This window comes from Solenopsis invicta, chromosome 2 (assembly GCF_016802725.1).
Source record: "Solenopsis invicta isolate M01_SB chromosome 2, UNIL_Sinv_3.0, whole genome shotgun sequence".
Lineage (NCBI taxonomy): Eukaryota > Metazoa > Arthropoda > Insecta > Hymenoptera > Formicidae > Solenopsis > Solenopsis invicta.
The window spans coordinates 26,348,662-26,368,446 of NC_052665.1; the positions used below are offsets into that span (position 1 = coordinate 26,348,662).

A 19,785-nucleotide genomic window follows, 5' to 3' on the forward strand; every position below is an offset into this window, starting at 1 on the left:
ACAAAGCTTGGATATACGAGGTGTGTTCAAAAAGTATCGCGAATTTTGTGTTTTTTCAAAAATTATTTATTTATTCATGAATATCTATTTTGTCCCCTTCAAAGTAATCCCCATGAGATATTATACACTTGTGCCAACGGTTTTTCCAATCTTCGAAGCACTTCAAAAAATCATTTTTTTTTATCTTGTTCAGCTCCTCCTTCGATGCCGTCTTTATCTCGTCAAGCGTAGCGTAACGTCGTCCTTTCATGGGCCTCTTCAGTTTAGGGAACAAGAAAAAGTCACAGGGGGCCAGATCTGGGGAATACGGTGGCTGCGGCATCATTAGTGTGTTGTTTTTGGCCAAAAAGTCGCGCACAAGCAACGATGTGTGAGCAGGGGCGTTATCGTGGTGCAAAAGCCAATTTTTGTTCTTCCACAAATCCGGGCGTTTCTGGCGGATTGCTTCGCGCAAATTGCGCATAACTTGCAGGTAATATTCCTTATTGACCGTTCTACCCTGTGGCAAGAACTCATGATGCACCACGCCCCTGCAATCGAAGAAAACTGTCAGCAAAACTTTCACATTCGACCGAACTTGGCGCGCTTTTTTCGGTCTTGGTTCGTGCGGCAGCTTCCATTGAGATGATTGAGCTTTGGTTTCCACGTCATAACCATAAACCCACGATTCGTCACCAGTTATGACCCTCTGGAGCAAATTTGGGTCGTCGCGGACAGAGTCCAACATCTCATTAGCAATGTTCATGCGATGCTGTTTTTGGTCGCAATTGAGCAATTTTGGTACGAATTTCGCGGCGACCCGTCTCATGCCCAAATCATTGATAAAAATCGAATGGCACGAGCCAATCGATATGTTTAGGTCCTCAGCAACTTCTCTAACGGTGATTCGACGATTGGCCAATACCATTTTCTCCACTTCATTAATTTTTTCGTCTGTTGTTGAAGTGCTCGGGCGTCCGGCACGCTCTTCGTCGTTCACATCTTCTCGGCCTTCTGAGAACATTTTGTACCACCGATAAACGTTGCTTCGGTCCAAGGTAGCTTCTCCGTATGCCACAGTCAACATTCGGAATGCATCCGCGCACTTAATTTCGTTTCTCACACAAAATTTGATACAGGTTCTTTGATCCATTTTTTTGAATAGGTAAAAATCGAAGACGATCCAAAACACGTGCAAGCAAAGCAGCTGTCAACAATTAAGTGAACATTCAAAATGGCCGAGCTTGTCGGCATAAGTGAGAGACATGAGTACCAACATAACGCCACAAAAAGATCGAAATTCGAATATACGTAACCCGCGAAAATTCAAAATTCGCGATACTTTTTGAACACACCTCGTACACAAGAAAACGTTCATAGTGCAATTCTATTTTTTTCTCGATATTTTAATCACGATAATATTCTTACATCATGAATTGAATTAGCATCGCCTAATCAGTAGAGGAGCCGAGTAATTAACAATTTAAATCTTATGGTTCTTTTATCTTTTACAGGTATCCTTGTTTCCCGAGTGTTGATAATTATTCACGGACAAGACTATTCCAAAACTGCTTGATATGTTTACTATTACCGCATAGCTGCCGCTCTCATGTTTTGATTGTGTCGCCGAAACGTCACCGACAGGAACCAGTTTTCTTAAAAAACTCTGCAATTTGTCTCAAGGAATCAATTTAATGTCGCCCACTCAAAGAATGCGGAAACATTTAAATATGTGTATGCTGTGCATCCAGTTCCTCTCTCTCTCTCTCTCTCTTTCTCTCTCTCTTTCTCTCTCTCTCTCGAAAAAAGAGAAGGTAGATATAAAAAATATGGCAATGGGAGTAACGAAATTAAAGAAAGGAAGCAAAGGAATAGTAATTATGGGTTGTGAAATTGGAGAAGAGGTGAAAAAATTAAAAGAGACAGGACAAGTTAAGCTGGGAGAGCATTATAAAGTGCTCGAATTATCTCAATCAAAACCAAAAATTGTTAACATAAATTTAGAAGAGATGAACTTAGATGATAATGAACTTATAAATACAATTAAAAAGCAGAATAAAATAAATACAGTAAATATGCGAATTGTGAATGGTTAAAGGAAAGAAGAGAATGATTAAAGAAAAGAGTAACAATCAAAAAAGAGGAAATGAAGAAGGATCAATAATAATTGGCTTTCTCAGTATTCGCCATTGACAGGCAAGAATACCAAATGTATTTTCAATCACTGTAAGAGATAGAGAAACTATAAGAAATAGAGAAAAATGTTCTGAATAAGAGTTGAATGGCTGCAAAAGTACTTTATAACAGTGATAAAAAAAATTTTTTTTTAAGTAGAAAGATATTTGACCGTTCATGTAACATACAAATCTAAACAAGAGCCCTTCTACGGTCGTAACTGGATCTTGGTGTTTTTGTATTTACGCAGTAATACAATTGTATTACGCAGTAATACAGTTGTATTTATGTTGAATCTGAGAAAGTATATAAAATCACACGAATAAATACAAAAGCACCAAGATCCAGCTGCGCCCGTGGAAGGCGTTCTTGTTTAAATTTAAAAAAATTTTTTTTAATACTTTCCTCTGCCACTTTTTAATTCTTTTCAAAATTTTTATTGTTCTTATAAGCAAAATAAAACTTATTTTATTACGAATTTAATGGTATATGACAAAGTTATGATGCGACCTTTCTATTTTCCAAAAATAATCAGGGTGTTCACTCAAAATTTGTAAATCCATTTTATAAAAATCTAGAATTTTCCAGAAATTTTTATTAAAATTCCAAGTAAGATTAGAGAGAATTTTTGAATGCAGCGTTGAAATAAATTGATTTTATTTGACACGCACTTTTTAACATACTTTAAATATGTAATCACAAAAAAGACACATGAGATTTAAATATTAAGTTAGAGAAAGTATTGAAAGAAAATAATATCAACTAATACCATACAATAATCTGTCTACAATATGTATATGGATTTAGCTATCAAAAGTATCGAATTTGAAAAATTATAAAACATACAATGCTAATTCAGCATAAATATAAAATATTATATTAATTGTATAATATATATTGAGGAACAAAAAAATTAATATTACATTATTAATTATACTTATTAGTAATAAAACAAATTTAACAGTCATAAAACTTCTTCGCAAAAACTTAAACATTCAGATATCAAATTTACAAACTACAGAAAATATTTAATATAAATCTCTTTCAAGAAAAAATAGTTTAAAAACTATATAAACATAACTTATTTAAAATTGTAATAACAAACATAATTTATGTATTTAAAGAAAAGCTAAATAATATTTATATGTAATAATTTATATATAATTTATATATAATTTCAGTGAACAAGATTTATAAAAATGTAAAGAATCATTTTGTCAGAAAAAATATAAAACTTAAATTTAGAAGTAAACCTTCAAAAAATTCCAGGACTAATGATTAAATTGGTCAAATTTCCAAAAAACTCCAGGATTCCGGGGGGCACAATCTAAAATCCTTGACTTTCCATGATTTTTCAGGTTTTTCCAGGTAGTGAACACCCTGATAATTTAAAAACCACTCCATAACACATAGTACGCTTACCCATCTATGCGTTTGATATTACTTCACAATAAAACAGATTTATTCTTTGACTATATACTTATAGACTCCCAGTTACCCCCACTTTTCCTATTCTCACAATGCTTTGCTGTGTCTTCAACATAACGCGCGCCTTCGACAGTTAAATGGTAGAAAATTGAAACACAAAGTCGCATTTCTTTTTTTTCCACATTTTATTTATGTTACAAATGTAATGATTTTTAACTCTACTAACAAGGAGATGACGCCAATTAGAAAATCGCTTTTCCAACGAATCCTAGTGCGTTCGACAGCTTACATGTAGCTAATAAAAACCCTAAAGGCGTTTGTGTCAATGGGCCTTCGTTTAGGAGAAATTACAAAACAAAGTTAGGGTCACGCAACTATGTCCCATGTAAAGAAGAACATTAGAATCTTTTTCGAGTAAGCGACGTAGCTCAGTCGACTAAGGCTCCCGTCCATACATTTTTGCGCCGGCGCGGCGGCGGCGTGCGTTTGAGTCTCGCCGACGACTGCTTTGCTTTTTTTTTTTCAATTTTGAATGTATAAAAGACACTACATTAATCATTATTTATTTTTTTAAATTTATTTTGTTTTTCTATGTAAAAATAAGGACATTTCGGGATGTTTGAACGCAATACAAAATAAAAAACAGTTTTAAAGTCATGAACTTATTATATTTTACATTATAATTTGAAATATACTGTGACGTTACGAAAGCAGATAATTAATTCTTCATTAATATATTTACCACGAAAATATTCGACCGCATCCGTCAAGTCTTCCTTCGAAATATCGCACTTTGCAAGAAGTTGCACATATTCGACAGTTTCATCGGTAATAAATGTTGTCTCCATTTTTACTGATGTTTCGTACCACGCTCTCTTTACAAATGCTACCACGAAATTAGTCAGACCGTTACAATGTGTGAGAGTCTCTCTGTGAAAACCGTTAAAAAGATCGAAAGGAGGGAGGGACTCTACCTAACAAAGGTCCTTTCTTACAAGTAAACACTGACGAATATACCTGCTTGTCCTTTTGCGAGTCTCATCTTTTTATAATATTTCACACTTTTATTCTACATATAAAAAATTCCACAACAAAAATAATAAACCAAAATATAATTTATAATTTATACCGCCAAGATGTACATCGATATGCGATGTTTATTTTTACATCAATTTTCATCCGCAACATTGCAAAGCGATAGAAACCTTTTATCGTATTTAAATAAATATATAATTATAAAAGAAAGTTTATATTGTACAAAATATTCTTGACAAAATAACACATGTACATTGCATGAGAAATATAATCAGTTCATGACGTTAAAACTGTTTTTTATTTCGTATTGCGTTCAAACATCCCGAAATGTCCTTATTTTTACATAGAAAAACAAAATAAATTAAAAAAAATAAATAATGATTAATGTAGTGTCTTTTATATATCCAAAATTGGAAAAAAAAAGCGAAGCAGTCGTCGGCGGGACTCAAACGCACGCCGCCGACGCAAAAATGTATTGGCACAAACGCCTTTAGGGTTTTTATTAGCTACATGTAAGCTATCGAACGCACTATGATTCGTTGGAAAAGCGATTTTCTAATTGGCGTCATCTCCTTGTAAGTATAATAAAACAACGCAATGTAAAATCATTTTCCATCTCTCTCTTTCTTCCTATTTTACCAGCAAAATACAACTTTGTGTTTTAATTTTCTGTTATTTAACCGTCGGAGGCGCGCGTCATGTTGAAGCCAGAGTGAAATGGCCAACTGACAGTCCATTGTTATACATATAGTCAAAGGATTTATCTTATATGGCGTTGACTACGCAAAAGAGCATTGAAGACAAATCAATACAATAAAATAAATGTTGAAATAAGAGTTCTATAATATTAATAATAGTAGTAATAAAATAATAGTGACTTTTTTAAACTACTAGAATTAGTTAAATTTTTTTGATAATATGTCACAGTACGTAACAAAAACAAATTATAAATAAAAAATTTATTATTTATTCATAATTTGTTTTTAATTGGAAATATTTCTCTTGGTTACTTCAAAATAAAATGACACCACGCTGAAGAATAACAATTATAGTATTGTAAGGCATTCATTTTTTGTGACAAAATAATATGTAATTAATATAAGTTAAACATTTATTTACTGGTCTACATGATTCAAGTAGAATGTTTGTTTTCTTCAGCATTTTACAGATAAGGAGACTTGGATTACAAAATATTATTACTCACACATTCCATACCTTTACTATCTAACGCCAGCTCATTAACTAACAATAAGAGATCTAACATAAAACTAATTTAAAAATTAGTTAGAAATTTCAGCTTTTATACTGCATTTATACAATTCAATTTATGTGTTTATTATATACAAAATTTTGTTAGTGTAGAAATATGCATAACGACACCACTTGGTGCATGCATTTTTAAGGATGTACTGGCAGTAACGTTTAACATTAACAATGTCTTGAAAATTTTATAAATCGTTTTTATTTATTAGCTGAGCACATGTTTAAAATTTGAAATCGATCCTCTAACTGATTCACAAGTTATTCAGCTTTATATTTTACATGTATTCTTATGGTGTAACAGTACATTTCCACTTATATCAACAAAATTATAAAGAAGCAACATTGCCAATATTCTAAAACTTTGTTTATGAGTAAATAAAACATTGAGCAATATTTCTAAAAAAAGTTTATATCGATTTACTAACTCGTTATTAAAATATCAATGATAAAACGACGTGAAATTTCAGTAAATGTCAAATTTTCGAATGGACTACATAACCACGCTGCATTCTATTTTGACACATTCTATTTTGACTTGTATAAAGTGCTAGAAGGGCAAATATTATGTTAATGATATTTATTTAAGTATCTTATGGATTTTTAAGTACCATTTGATATATAATATACATTAAATTACATTAAATGTTATTAATATGCGTCTAGTTATTTCATTTTTTACAGTTGATTTTTAGTAAAATTTACGTCCAAAAGTTTTTTGCGGACAATCGCAAAAATTGCGAAATATAAAAATATATTCATTTATAGTGCCAAATGTCATATTAACTTGCATTATTTAAGTCCTATACATGATACGAGCACATATGGTGCACGTTTTAAGTTATAAAAACGTAGAATTTCACCAATTTCAAATTTAAACAACTTTTGTCTGGGATTGTATAGCCAGAACATTCTTAATATGTATAGATTCAAGAGTTACGTAAATGTTTTTCTTGATGTGTGCGTTTTTATGATATTTACGCAGATTGTTCTTGAAATATTTTTGTCATCTATTATGGAAAAATAAAAGAAAAACATGATGAGTGCAGTATCGAGTATGTATATGTATCATGTGCTTATGGAAAAGTTTCTAATTATTTTTGGAAAATGGAAATGTCGCAACATAACTTTATCATATACTATTGAATTTGTAATAAAATAAGCTTTATTTTGCTTATAAAAAGAAATAAAAATTTTGAAAAAAATAGGTAGGTGGTGGGGAAAAGTATTAAAAATTTTGTTTTAATTTTTTTTATCACTGTTATAAAGTCTCATACTCTTGCAGCCATTTAACTTTCATTCAGAACATTTTTCTCTATCTCTTATAGTTTCGACAATACACGCTTTAAAAGAAAAAACCAATTTTCTTCAAAGGGGCGTTTCACCCTTAAAAGTGCATTAGGGCACGGATAAAAAATACGTGTCCCTTATTTTTATCTGTATAACATACTAAAGGCACGTTAAAATCGGAGTCACTTCCATAGCGCACAAACACGCGGATGAGTGCGCGTACCCTTCGTACAGAAAGATTATAAATTATTTTTGGAAAATGGAAATGTTGCATCGCACCTTTATCATATACCGTTGAATTCGTAATAAAATAAGCTTTATTTTGCTTATAAAAAAAATAAAATTTTGAAAAAGGTAGATAAGTAGTGGGGGAAAGTATTTAAAAAAATTGAAAAAAACTTTTTGCTGTTATAAAGTACTTTTCAACTTTCATTTAGAACATATTTCTCTATTTTTTATAGTTTCGACGATATACGCTTCGAAAGAAAAAAACCAATTTTTTTTAAAGGGGTGTTTCCCCCCTAAAAGTACAAGCGGGTACGTATAAAAAAGATACGTGTTCTTTTTTTTAACTGTACTACAACATATTAAAGGGCTATATAGTGTGATACTTTTAAAAAATTGATTTTTTTGCATTTTTCGAAAGTTTATACCTTCAATAATATTATATTAAAATTTCAAGGTCGGATCTCAAATAGTTTGGCAGCCTTTTAAACAGCAACCGCTCGCAGGTCAGAGCTTACTGTCAGGGGGCGAGGTAATACAGCTGCTCAAAAACTTTTACGTACCGGAGATGATCAAATTATAATTGATAATATTCATGGATACCGTCTTATTCAGTTCGTGTCTGTTTTGTTGGCTAATAATAAGACATCCGTTTGCTGTATAAATCGCTGTATTCGCTCAACGTTTCAATTGCGAACCGCTGCCATACGTTCTCGGCATGAGTGTAATCATGCTTTTGATACCATCTGCCCGGTGAGCGAACTGTAGAAAGATTCGCGCGGTGGTAAACGCGTTTCTAAAAGCTTGTCGGCATCATCAACGTACTCGTACGGAAAAACGTCTTTGTGCGTGAGGAGTACGAAATCTTTATTTGACAACTTGGAAAATTCAGAACGAGTACTTTTTAATTGTTCAATACTTAGAAACGACGCCAATTTTTCGAGACTCGCACTTAGGAATTTATATGAGTCGATGAATCGAAATCGTATACAATTTCGTACTTCGCCCGAAAAATTTTTTTTAAACAGATTTTATTCTTATAGCTTATATATCCGTATTCACTTTTTTGCATATAACATTCTTTTACTTTACCTAATTACAATTACGCATATTTTACAATTACGCATATTTTACAATTTTTGTAAACGCATCGGCGCGACGGGATTCGAACCTAAGATCTTCGGAACAATAACTTAATGCGCTAACACTGAGCTAATCGTACGCTTGTGATATTGTTATATAAAAAGTTATATTTGAAATAAAGTTGATTTGAACAGGAAAGAACTTACGTCTTGAATATCGCACGAACACTCTAGCCCTTTGATTACCCACATAGCACATATTTCTGTGATATCACAGAATCATTGCAATATCACAGAAATATTACATATTACTGTGAAATATCACAGAAATATTACTGTGATATTACACAGTGATAATAACATTGAAATATTCCACTGATATCACAGAAATATCACAGAAATATTATTGTGATATTGCACAGTGATAATAACATTAAAATATTCCAATGATATCATTGCAATATATTGTTGCAATATTTAATTTCAAAGAACAAGGTAATGTCAAATGACGTTTTTATTATGTCTTATTAATGCAACGTCAGTATCTCTTTGATTAATTTCGATATTTTTAGAATCCTTAATATCCTTGGTAATTTCGGTATTCTATAGAAGAAATCAACTTACAAATAAAATAATTATGTCTTTACCCTTTCGTAGAATAAAAGTAAATGTTAAGAAAAAAAATTAATTAACTTTATTATTAGTTTAGATATTTACTTCGTTTATTCCTTAAACTGTATATATGTATAAACTATAATGTACGCTCTTCTATGTAATCTATCAATTTAATTATTGCTTTACAACTCAATCAATACTGATTTTATTAAAAAATTACAAAAAAACCTTTGTATTTGTCTTATTGCCATTTATAATTTTTACAGGAGCACAAAATTGATTTTAATTTTTAAAAATTTTTATCATGAGGAATTAAAAAAAAAAATGTTTACAAAAAGTTTTGTTAATACACATTTATTATTCACTTGGCAATAAATATTTCAAAGTATATTTAGAAGTTTTTAAAAAAATATACATTTTTACGTCATTTAATATTTACTGATCGGTACATTATTTTGTGAAATAGTTTATTCATTAATATTGATTAGACTATTATACACCACAGTAAAAGGTTTTTCAAGTTAATTAAAATATTAAATTTCCAACAAATTTTTCTTTAGATTTCACTTTTTTTTCAATTTTATTAAAAAATATGATTATATATATTCTATCATTAATTAGGTATTTTACAATGTTCATTAATTATATGTATGTATATAATGTTGCGGCTCGGTCACCGACCGTCACAACATACGGCGAAACAAGCGAGCGCGTGCACAGCCGCTATGCGGTCCCGCCGTGTGTATAAGACTCCACGCAAACAAGTGAGTGCTGGCACCACCGCTAGGTGGCCGCGCCGCTGGAGACCTCGTGAGTCAAGTGCAGCCACAGGTGTTATATCTAGACGCCACTGCGGCCGACCGGGCCGGGCCGGGCCGGGCTCACCACGACTCACTAGCTCACACTTCAATGAGATTTTAAAGAAAATCGTTGCTTGTTGTAATTTGGAAACGAATACTTGTTCTAATTTTTTTCCCAATGTAACGTCCCCTGAAAAAAAAGTTGATAAACTTGTTTCAATAAACTGATTACTGATTAGTAACCGATAATATTTTGTCAGTTACTGATCAGTAATCAGTTTATTGAAACAAGTTTATCAATTTTTTTTTAAGGGGTACGTGTGGAACGCTGTTCCATATAAAATTTTATATTTTTACATGTAAATAATATTTTGTATTGTTATTTAATCTTGAACATAAATTAAAATTATAATTCAAATCGAATCTTTTTTAACAAAAATGAAAAAGGATACAAGAGATTTTTTTTTGTAAATTAAACATTTATTACGTTTACATTATTGTATTCTGTTTTAATAAATATAATTATTTTTTTTATGTTTAATATATATTACATGTAACAATATGAAAATAATATTAAGAATACAATTAAAATAAATTGAAATAATTTATTTATTTAATTTCTTGCAATATTATTTAAATATCACATAAACATCACAGAAATATTGTGAAATATCACAGTAATATTACTATGAAATATCACAGTAATATTACTGTGATGCGTTTTCGCGGACATTTTGATATTACTGTGATATCACAGTAATATTTTGTGATATTTCTGCAATATTTCATTTGTAATATTGCAATGTAAAAGTGATATTGCTATGATATCACTGCAATATTACGTGCTATGTGGGTATTTAGCCTTATTATTAGATATTTTTAATATAAATTAGGTAATTATTCAGAAGACCCCTACTATCTCTGATTTTTACGAGATTAGGCTCATTCAACGCGTTTTCGCACAAAATGAACGAATCTAGCAGAAAAAAGTGTCGCTCTGCCCCGCGAACCAAGATATCAAGCACATTAAAGTTGGCGACTATTTAGATTAGGATACCTGCCATCTCGCCGTAATGTAGCGACTTGAGCATGCGAGTGAGAAATAAGCATACTACATTTGTCTAACAGTATCATTCTAAAGTATAATCGAAAAGTCTCCAAAAATAGCACAAAAGTATATTCACAGTTAAAGACTACAATAGTTGTACATTTTTCAAAATTATGAATGCTGCTAAATGATCATCTACTAATTACATCATATATTAGAAAATAAATGAAGTTGTCAATCTAATAAAAAGAGAGATATATTTTTCAAACAGTATCATTCTAAAATATAACCGAAAAATCTCTAACCATGCTTTAAAAGTAATGTATTAATAGTAGACTACTATAGTGACTAATTCTTTATCTTGAGGACAGAAATCTATTTGATTTTAAAATAATTTAGTAGTCTAATAACAACTTTTTACATAAAATGTGTTGTAGCCTCATTAGCTACCTTAATTGTCTTGCATATCCGCTTAGCAACAATCACGCCACGAGCGCCCGTTGCAGCGGAAATGCAAGATTGCAGAATTGGTCAATCGCGCGAGCAGCGTAAGCATCGACGATTGACGCGAGCATGACCATATATGGTCACTGCGAGGGCCTAATGCCCCACCATATCAATTACAGAAACTATAAGTTAGGCTGCCTAATTATGGGCAGCGGGAGATTCTTACGAAAAGCACGAACGGCACGCGCGCGCTCCGCGATAAGTCGGACACCCGACACCCCGCAAACCATCCAGCGGCCGAGTGCGCGACAACGCGTGATCCGTGCACCGCGATTTGATTGTATTAAGAGGAAAAACGTTTATAATAAAGTTTGGGGAATAAAAGTGTCAGTAAAAAAGGTGAAAAGTGTTATTTGCCACCCCGCGCGTCTTCCTCCAAGTATCCTCCTCGTGGGTCCCAACCCTTCAGACGGACCGAATCCCAAAAAGTTTATCTTGTTGCACCCGCCGGTACAACAAATGCAAGAAAGTATACTTTTAGTTAACATATACTTTTAATATATATTAATTGCTCTACTTTTTTATTAATATGTTCGCATTTTGCGTTTAAGTTAGACACTATTTTAGAGTTCTACCGGTATCTCTTTAGTCAATATTATCTGGGGTAATAAACAAATTTATTTTTACTAAACAATAATTTAAAGTAGTGTAATTTTGTGTATTACACTTACCGATCGCAAATGAATTTCTTGTGTTTATATTTGCTTAGCTGTGAGCTGATCAGTCGCGACAGGTTCTTAATTCATACAAAGTGACCGTGGGTAAGGTCGTGTTTATCTTTCACGTAGAAAAGATTGACGTGTTTCTCCTTCTTATCTTTGGTCAGACGTAACGGTACAACGTAAAATATCTTTTCTTTTCTGTCCAATTCGGTAGTGTACACATTCATACCGACACGCCGTTTAAACGTTCAAATTTTTCAATGTCATTCACTTTGCTTGGAAATTGTATGTCTTCAAACTTTAAAACATTCGAATAATGTGGGTAAGATGATTCCAGGGATGCACTTCATTCAGCTGGGTGCAAGGCGGCCGTCACCGACCACACAAAGCAAGCATTGTCTTTCGAATGCACATTAATTATTGCACGCTTGTAACTTACCGACAGCGGCAATTCAAAGTAACATCCCGCGTGCATGGGATTAAGTTTGTTTATATTCACCATCAAGTTTTGGATTCGATGTAACGCCCAGCCACTATCGCGTTCCTGAAACTCGTCGAGCATCGCTAATATCACTTTGATTACACGCTGCTCATACCATTCGCGCAAATTTGACACTCTGTATAGTTCATAGTTCTTCGTCGCAAAACTTTTATTATCGCGGACGTCACGAATGTTTACAAATTCACCGTTAAACACAGTGCTCACCTTCACATTTCCATGTTTCGCGATAGCGTCTCGCACTTGCTCGATCACCAAATCACTAGCGTCTTCCAAGAAATGCCGCGGCTCAATATAATCGGCGTTTATGACAGCTCCGGTCATAATACGGTTCTCAAACGCAGCTTCAATCTCGCGCCAGATGAATGACTTTTTACCATCAGTGCTTGTGCTGGCGTGCGCACCACCTCCAACGTGTGTGAAACGTCTTTCTAATTGCGCTTTTGCACCCGCGAGTCGCGCAATTCTTGCCACTATAGATTGTCTAGGTCCAACGATGAGTCGAGGACGTTTGTCGGCACTGCACCGTCCTTCAAGCTGCGCGAGGCACTCTTCACATCGTTTCACCCATGCATGACACTGCTCTTGAATAGCGATCTGTGAGCATTGTTCGAGCAAATCGCGTTCAATGTTCTCCATTTTTTAGTTATTAGTACGTATCACACGCTTTCTCGGAACACTTGCACGTATTTTGTTTACATAATTTGCAAATTTGCTGTGCGTTTAGAACGTTACAGTATCCGTTTATATATTTTAATTCACAGAAAGCAGGAGGTATAGCGTATCTCCACCAAGGATTATCCTCCTCTCTATTTCTCTTTTCAACCCACCGTTTAAATAAATTAATCACTGCAGGTTTGCGCTCATCGTCGCAGTTCTGTGGTGGTGGTGTATACACGTTTATTGCAAGCAATTCGATGCACTGTCCATGACCAGCGGGAATCGTAATCTGCAGAACGATATCGTATATAGAGATATTCTGATCAATTTTATTTGCCCACTGGTATTTGTTTAATTGCTTTTCTTCACAATTATTAAACGCGCACAGATGGTCCAGTATGAACAAATACAATTTCCTTTTCCTGTAGTCAATCTACAACCTACAACAATCTACAAACACGTTCTGAGTTAATAATGACACCTTATCTCACGGCACGTTCACAGGTACCACATATTCCTAATTCTCGATTGCGAAGGAATTTTATCGACGATACTCGTTGTGGAACATCGGTTCCTTCTTCTTCCGTCATAAACACATTATCGAGAACGTACACAATATTTTTTAGATCAAAATTTATAAATAGATTTATGTCTCTATAAGGCACTGCGTTGTCAAACTTCATTTTTGGCTGCGTGTATTGTCTATATATATTTCTACATATGCATACATATTGAGCACATTTTGGTAGGAATGTACACATACATGGGTCGTCTGCAAATGAAGCAGTAATTACCGTCAAGTCGTTCGAGAGAATCTGTACAGTGAGTAATCGTTCTAAATCGGCTCCAAACGAAGCTAAATCTTCTCCAAATTTTTGTTTACGATTCGTAAATTGAGCGTAAAAAGTTTGAGATAAATAACCCTCTCCAAAACGTAATTCAAGCTTTGATTTAATTTCTCCATAACTTAAATTTTCTAATTCCGTTATTCCGTCTAAAATTGAACGCGCTTTCCCCCGCAAACTTGAGGCTAACGCGACCGCTTTCGTAGAATCTTCCCAGTTACTCGTTTGTGCAATCAATTCAAATTGTGTAAAATATTCGCGCAACGAAACACTCCCGTCGAAAATATCCGGTTTTAATTTAAAATTGACACCCGCGTTTCCGGAATCCCGAGGAATCTCCGCGGTCGGAGGACAAACAGAAAAAGGCAACGACTGGCCTGAAAAGTGTTGTAGCCGCTCCTCTAGACGCTGAAGTCTCTCGTTGCGTTCCTGGAGCAGTGCCTGCTCGTGGGCCCCTACGTTTGGAAAATCCGCAGGAGGTTGGTCTTCCTCCAAATCGTGAATTTCAGGGATCGGAGATCCCTGAGAAGAGAGCGAAACGGGAGAGTCCGGGAAAATTCTATAAGTTATTTGAGAATCGGGGGAGTCGGCGTGAAGAAAATTATCTACGGGGGAGTCGGCGCGAAGAAAATTTTCTACGGGGGAGTCGGGGCGAGGAAAATTATCTACGGGGGAGTCGGCGCGAAGAAAATTATCTACGGGGGAGTCGGGGAAAAATGCGAACGGGGGAAGTTGTCGCTCTTCTTCCGGTGCGACCGGAGAGTACGAAACAGGGGGGCAAAGTCAATTGACTTGGGCGGCGATCTGGTGTATTTCCTCCTTAATGGCTTCGAGGCGGCGGATTCGGCGATTGCGGCGATTTCGGCGGCGCTTCGCGGCTGCTCGAGACCGGTTTTTATGAACTTTGGGGACTTTATTCACTAAAATAAAAAAAATACTCCGTTTCTCTCCGTTTGGCGAAAGGTTAAAATTTAGACACTCTCTCGGGTTAACTCAAATAGGGTTCGAGTGAAACCGAAGAAAAAAGATCGGAAAAAAGGGGTTTGACAGAATCTGAGGGAAGAAAAGAAAACGAGAATTCTTACGAGAAAATCCCAAGAAAGGAAAGGATTTAAAGACAAAGAAATTCTTTCGGATTAACTCTTACGAGTAAATCCCAAGAAAGAAGAGGATTTAAAGATAAAGAAATTCTTTTGGATTAACTCTTACGAGTTAATCCCAAGAAAGAGAAGAATTAAAAATAAAGAGATTCTTTTGGATTAACTCTTACGAGTAAATCCCAAGAAAGAAAAGAATTTAAAGATAAAGAAATTCTTTCGGATTAACTTACGAGTTAATCCCAAGAAAGAGAAGAATTAAAAATAAAGAGATTGAAAGAGAGAGAGAGAGAGAGAGAGAGAGAGAGAGAGAGAGAGAGAATATGGAGAGGAGTATGGGAAGGAAAGAGTTATAAACTTAATAAATTATGTTTAAAGTTAAAGTCTTTCGCACTAGAGAGAGAAAGGGTGTTCGAAAAACGAGAGCGAAACAAACGATTGATTCGGGACTTACTGCTTGCAGATTGTAGTGTGAGTGTCGATGCAGGTGAATGTGATTCTCTCGGAGGCGCAGGGCTTCAAACTGGGCCGCACTCGGCAGGAGATGGTAGGTCCGATCGGAGATGTTCCGGGTGCGATGCACAATGGTCCGCAGATCCCAACCAGGGACGTTTGAACTGACACTTTTTCCTCTCGACCGAGACTTGCGCCACGTACGAGTTTAATCATCTTATCATTATCAACCGTTCCTCTTAAATAATAAGAAAGTATATGAGATGAGTAAGTCGTGGGAGGGAAAGCGCGCGAACGAGCAAGGATAGACCGTAAACACGCGTGAGATTGAGAGCGTTGGCATACGAGCAAGAGAACAAGCGTACGAGACAGAAGTGTAAGCGCAATATATGGGTGAGTATATGGGAAGGAGCAAGAGAGATCGCGTACGGAAAAATCGAGCGAGCGAGCGAAGGACGTGGAGAGCGCATGCGTGAGCGCCAGCGAGTAGCAGCGGCGATGGTGGTTAGTAGTGGTAGGAGCCGGTGGCGGGTGGCGGATCGCGCCAGCGGACCCCGCGTTATGGCTCTTGCAGACCAGCGCGACGGCGCGATACGCGACACGCAATATCCAATGAGCGTACAGCTTTTCCTCACGTCATATCCGTCGCACTAGAGATCGCGACGTCGCAACAAAAGTTGGCCAAGTTTGAAGATTTGTCGCACGTGACAAGCGATACAACCCAACCTAATCCTCTAATCGACACAAATAACGAATCAACACGGGCAGATATATGTTCTATGCTTTATACCATGTGCATGCGTGTCGTGCGTGCTTGCATGTGGCGTGAGTTCGTTTGGACAATCAAACACCGACCGTTTGTTTTCTGTTCCTGAACTCCCTGAATTAGTGTGCACTTAAAATTAAATAGATATATATTTGAAAGTTAGTGAAAACAAGAAGAAACGTTCCAGTGCAGTCTAGTGCAGGAATAGAAAACAAGCCTCGAGACAACGTCGTTGTCCTCGTGCTTTTGCCTTTGGATTATGGTCGTATCGTCCCCATGTTACGGTAGAAGGACGGGTACCAATATTGTCTGAAACTGAATCTGAACACGGGCATACCGATAGACTGCAGCAGATACGGGACGTAAAGATAATAAGAAACATGTCAGATTGTGAAAATTACGAATATTTAGACGAAGCAGGAGAATTTGATACAGAAAATATTGATGTAAGTATAAGTATTAATCAATTCATTAAAAAGTTAGGCATGTTACTTAATGATAATACTTATTTTAACAATAGTTACTTTAAATAAATACTTATAATACAATTAATTGAAGAGAAGGGTTAAGGAACGAAACAAGCTCTTAATGCATATTTCTTATGTGATCTTATATATAATACATTTTTCAAATTGCACGCCGGTTTTACTTTTAGTCTTAAACACAGTTTTATTAGAACTAAGATGGAAAATTCAGCTGTGACTGTTCCTTGTCTTTCTCTTAAACATTTCACAATTTTATTGTAAATAATTTTTATATATACAATTTTCAGCCCGATAATGATTCTTTAACAATTAACTCACAAGTGTTCGAAGAAATATTAATATTAGAAGTGCAAGAGAGGCCATGTTTATGGGATCATAGATTAGACATAAAAATGAGAGGAATGAATACAATACGAAAAGCATGGGAAGAAGTGGGTCAAGCCGTCAGTATGTATACCTAGATTCTTTTTATATTTTTTCTATATTGTATATGTTAGAAACAAGCGAATAAATATTATAACTATTTTTTCGGAAACGGAACGCAGGAAAAAATGAGAATTAATCACAATATAAAAATTTTATTATAATATTTAATAATAATAATGAATAAGAAAAGAACAGAACAATCTTTAACTTTCTTCGCATAACGTTTACAATAAATTAAAAAGAAGGAAAGAAAGATAGACACATGGAATGCAAAGTAAAAACAAAAATAATAAAAGACACAAAAAAACAACGAATGAGAAACAGAGAGACAGAGACAATAAATAAAAGATAAAATGAGAGATAGAGATAATAAATAAAAGATAAAATGAGAGATAGAGATTTCGTTAAATGAAAGGAAACTATCTGAATGATTTAAAAACAATTTAAATAATAGTTGAAAATGTCTGTAAGATATTATTAATCTTCAGACGAACTCTTTAAACGATAAATGTTAGTAAGATTTTAAAACTCTTCTAACGAACAATTATATACTTTAATGTGTCTGTAAGATCGTTATCTTCAGACGAACGTATAAGATGAAGAAAATGTCTGTCGGACTTATGTGGTCCTCAGACGAACGACTGACCTGACTCAAGAATCGTATCAAGAGCTTCTTCGTAGTACTACGAGAATTTCCCTTCCTATTTGAGAATAGCGTGCACGCAAGAAAGAATCTCACTATGTAAGTAACGAAAAGGATCGTAATTGATCCGCCGGCCATGAGAATCGTCGATCGAAAAGAGAGATTGTAAATAAACAACGTTGCTAAGTGAGGGTTGCTAGGCGAGTTATCCACACCGTCGTCGGAGTGAACTAAGCGTCTCCTTAATCATTCACACATTGCTGAGCGTTTTAGCGCTCTTTTTGAACAGTATATTTTATATAGTTTTTATGTTAAGTTTAAAAATTATTAAGCATTTATTACTTAATATATTATACATAATATAACATATATTAATATAACATATAATATAACATATAATATAACATATATATAATATAACATATATAATTTTTCCTGAAAAAGACGCAGATTAAAAAATTTGCCAAAAGAAATGGAAAAATTTACGTGATACATTTTTGAGAAAATATAAAGATTAGAGAAGTTATGTTGCAAGTGGTAGTGCAGCCACAAAGAAAATAACGAATTGGAAATATTATAAACAAATGCAATTTTTAAAACCGACCACAGAACACAGAAGGTATGTTTAAAACTTTGAAAGATATCAGTTTGTTCAAATAATTTTCATTATTTCTGTTATATACAAGATGCAATCAAAAGATTTGATTATATTTTATTAAATTGGATATCTCTAAACGAAATTCATATAAAATTAATAAGATTTTGAAAAAAAGTTTTCTGTGTATATGAACTTTTTATTGATATGTGTATGTATGTATTATACATGTATATATACATATATAATACTTTATACATATAGTATCTACTATTCAAGTTTGGTCAGAACTTTTAATTGCATCTTGTATTTTATATCTTGTATTAGTAGTATTATTTTCATAATAACTGGTAGCGATTTAGAATAAATTAGAGTTAAGTTTATACAGATATGTTGTATAAAAATATTTTTGCTTATCTTTTCAGAACATTCAGTAATATACAAATTACAGATTTAAATGAATCTGAATTTCATTCAAAATCGAATGCAGACGAAAGCTATATAGAAGAGACATGCATAGAAAGCAGATCTCCAACATTATTAAAAAGTAACTATTTTATATTTATGTTTTTATGACACTATCTGTTGAGACCTATAACATTTCTATTATTATTTTACTTACCATAGATAGAGATAGAAATGAATGTACCAGTGCATTAGCATGGTCATCGAAATCTAAAACTGCGCAATGTGAGACTCTTTTTCCTTCATCGCCATTCAGTCGAAGTTCAACTCCTTTGTCGTCTGCAAGCAACTCACAAAAAAGGAAGAAATCTGATGCTTTCAAAAAATCATCTACGGAACAATCTGATAGATTCGAAGAGTTTATTACGGGACAAGTTGCACAACCCCAAAGTGAAGCAACTGCATTTTGCAATTTTATTAAAACACGTTTAGAAAAATTCAACAGACAATTTTATTTAGAAGCAACGCATAATATTATGAGTGAGCTTATGAAATTCGAAAAAAAAGCTGAAGAACACCAAAAATAAATATTTATTACTTTTTTATATATTTTAAAACAGTATTAAAGTATAAAAGTATAAGTCCACACCAAAAATAAATATTTATTACTTTTTTATATACTTTAAAACAGTATTAAAGTATAAGTGCAACAAAAAAACTAAGTGCAATGTAAAAATTTTTTATTTTTAAAATTTTATTAATAAAGTTTATTCATTATTTTTTATTTTTAAGTTTAATTTTACAA

General features: G+C 33.8%; 1 protein-coding gene across 2 annotated transcripts; it reads left to right on the forward strand.

Moving 5' to 3' along the window:
• The first annotated feature begins 15,935 nt into the window (after positions 1-15,935).
• Positions 15,936-19,764, forward strand: LOC120356774. 2 transcript variants are annotated; one of them, XM_039446079.1, is made up of 5 exons: positions 16,419-16,872; positions 17,199-17,358; positions 18,425-18,599; positions 19,001-19,122; positions 19,203-19,764. In XM_039446079.1, exons 3-5 carry the CDS (start codon positions 18,565-18,567, stop codon positions 19,565-19,567), a joined length of 522 nt encoding a protein of 173 aa, XP_039302013.1. In that variant the 5' UTR covers positions 16,419-16,872; positions 17,199-17,358; positions 18,425-18,564; the 3' UTR covers positions 19,568-19,764. The 2 variants fall into 2 exon arrangements, with proteins under 2 accessions (XP_039302014.1, XP_039302013.1); XM_039446080.1 differs by lacking the exon at positions 18,425-18,599 and having other exon boundaries at positions 15,936-16,872.
• Positions 19,765-19,785: the final 21 nt, after the last annotated feature.

What these genes read in the sequence shown, in the direction of transcription:
- LOC120356774 (XM_039446079.1), top strand. Translation starts at nt 18,565, where the DNA reads ATGCAATTTTTAAAACCGACCACAGAACACAGAAG. An exon ending in CCGACCACAGAACACAGAAG is followed by an intron (nt 18,600 to 19,000) that starts GTATGTTTAAAA and finishes TTATCTTTTCAG; the next exon opens with AACATTCAGTAATATACAAA. An exon ending in ATCTCCAACATTATTAAAAA is followed by an intron (nt 19,123 to 19,202) that starts GTAACTATTTTA and finishes TACTTACCATAG; the next exon opens with ATAGAGATAGAAATGAATGT.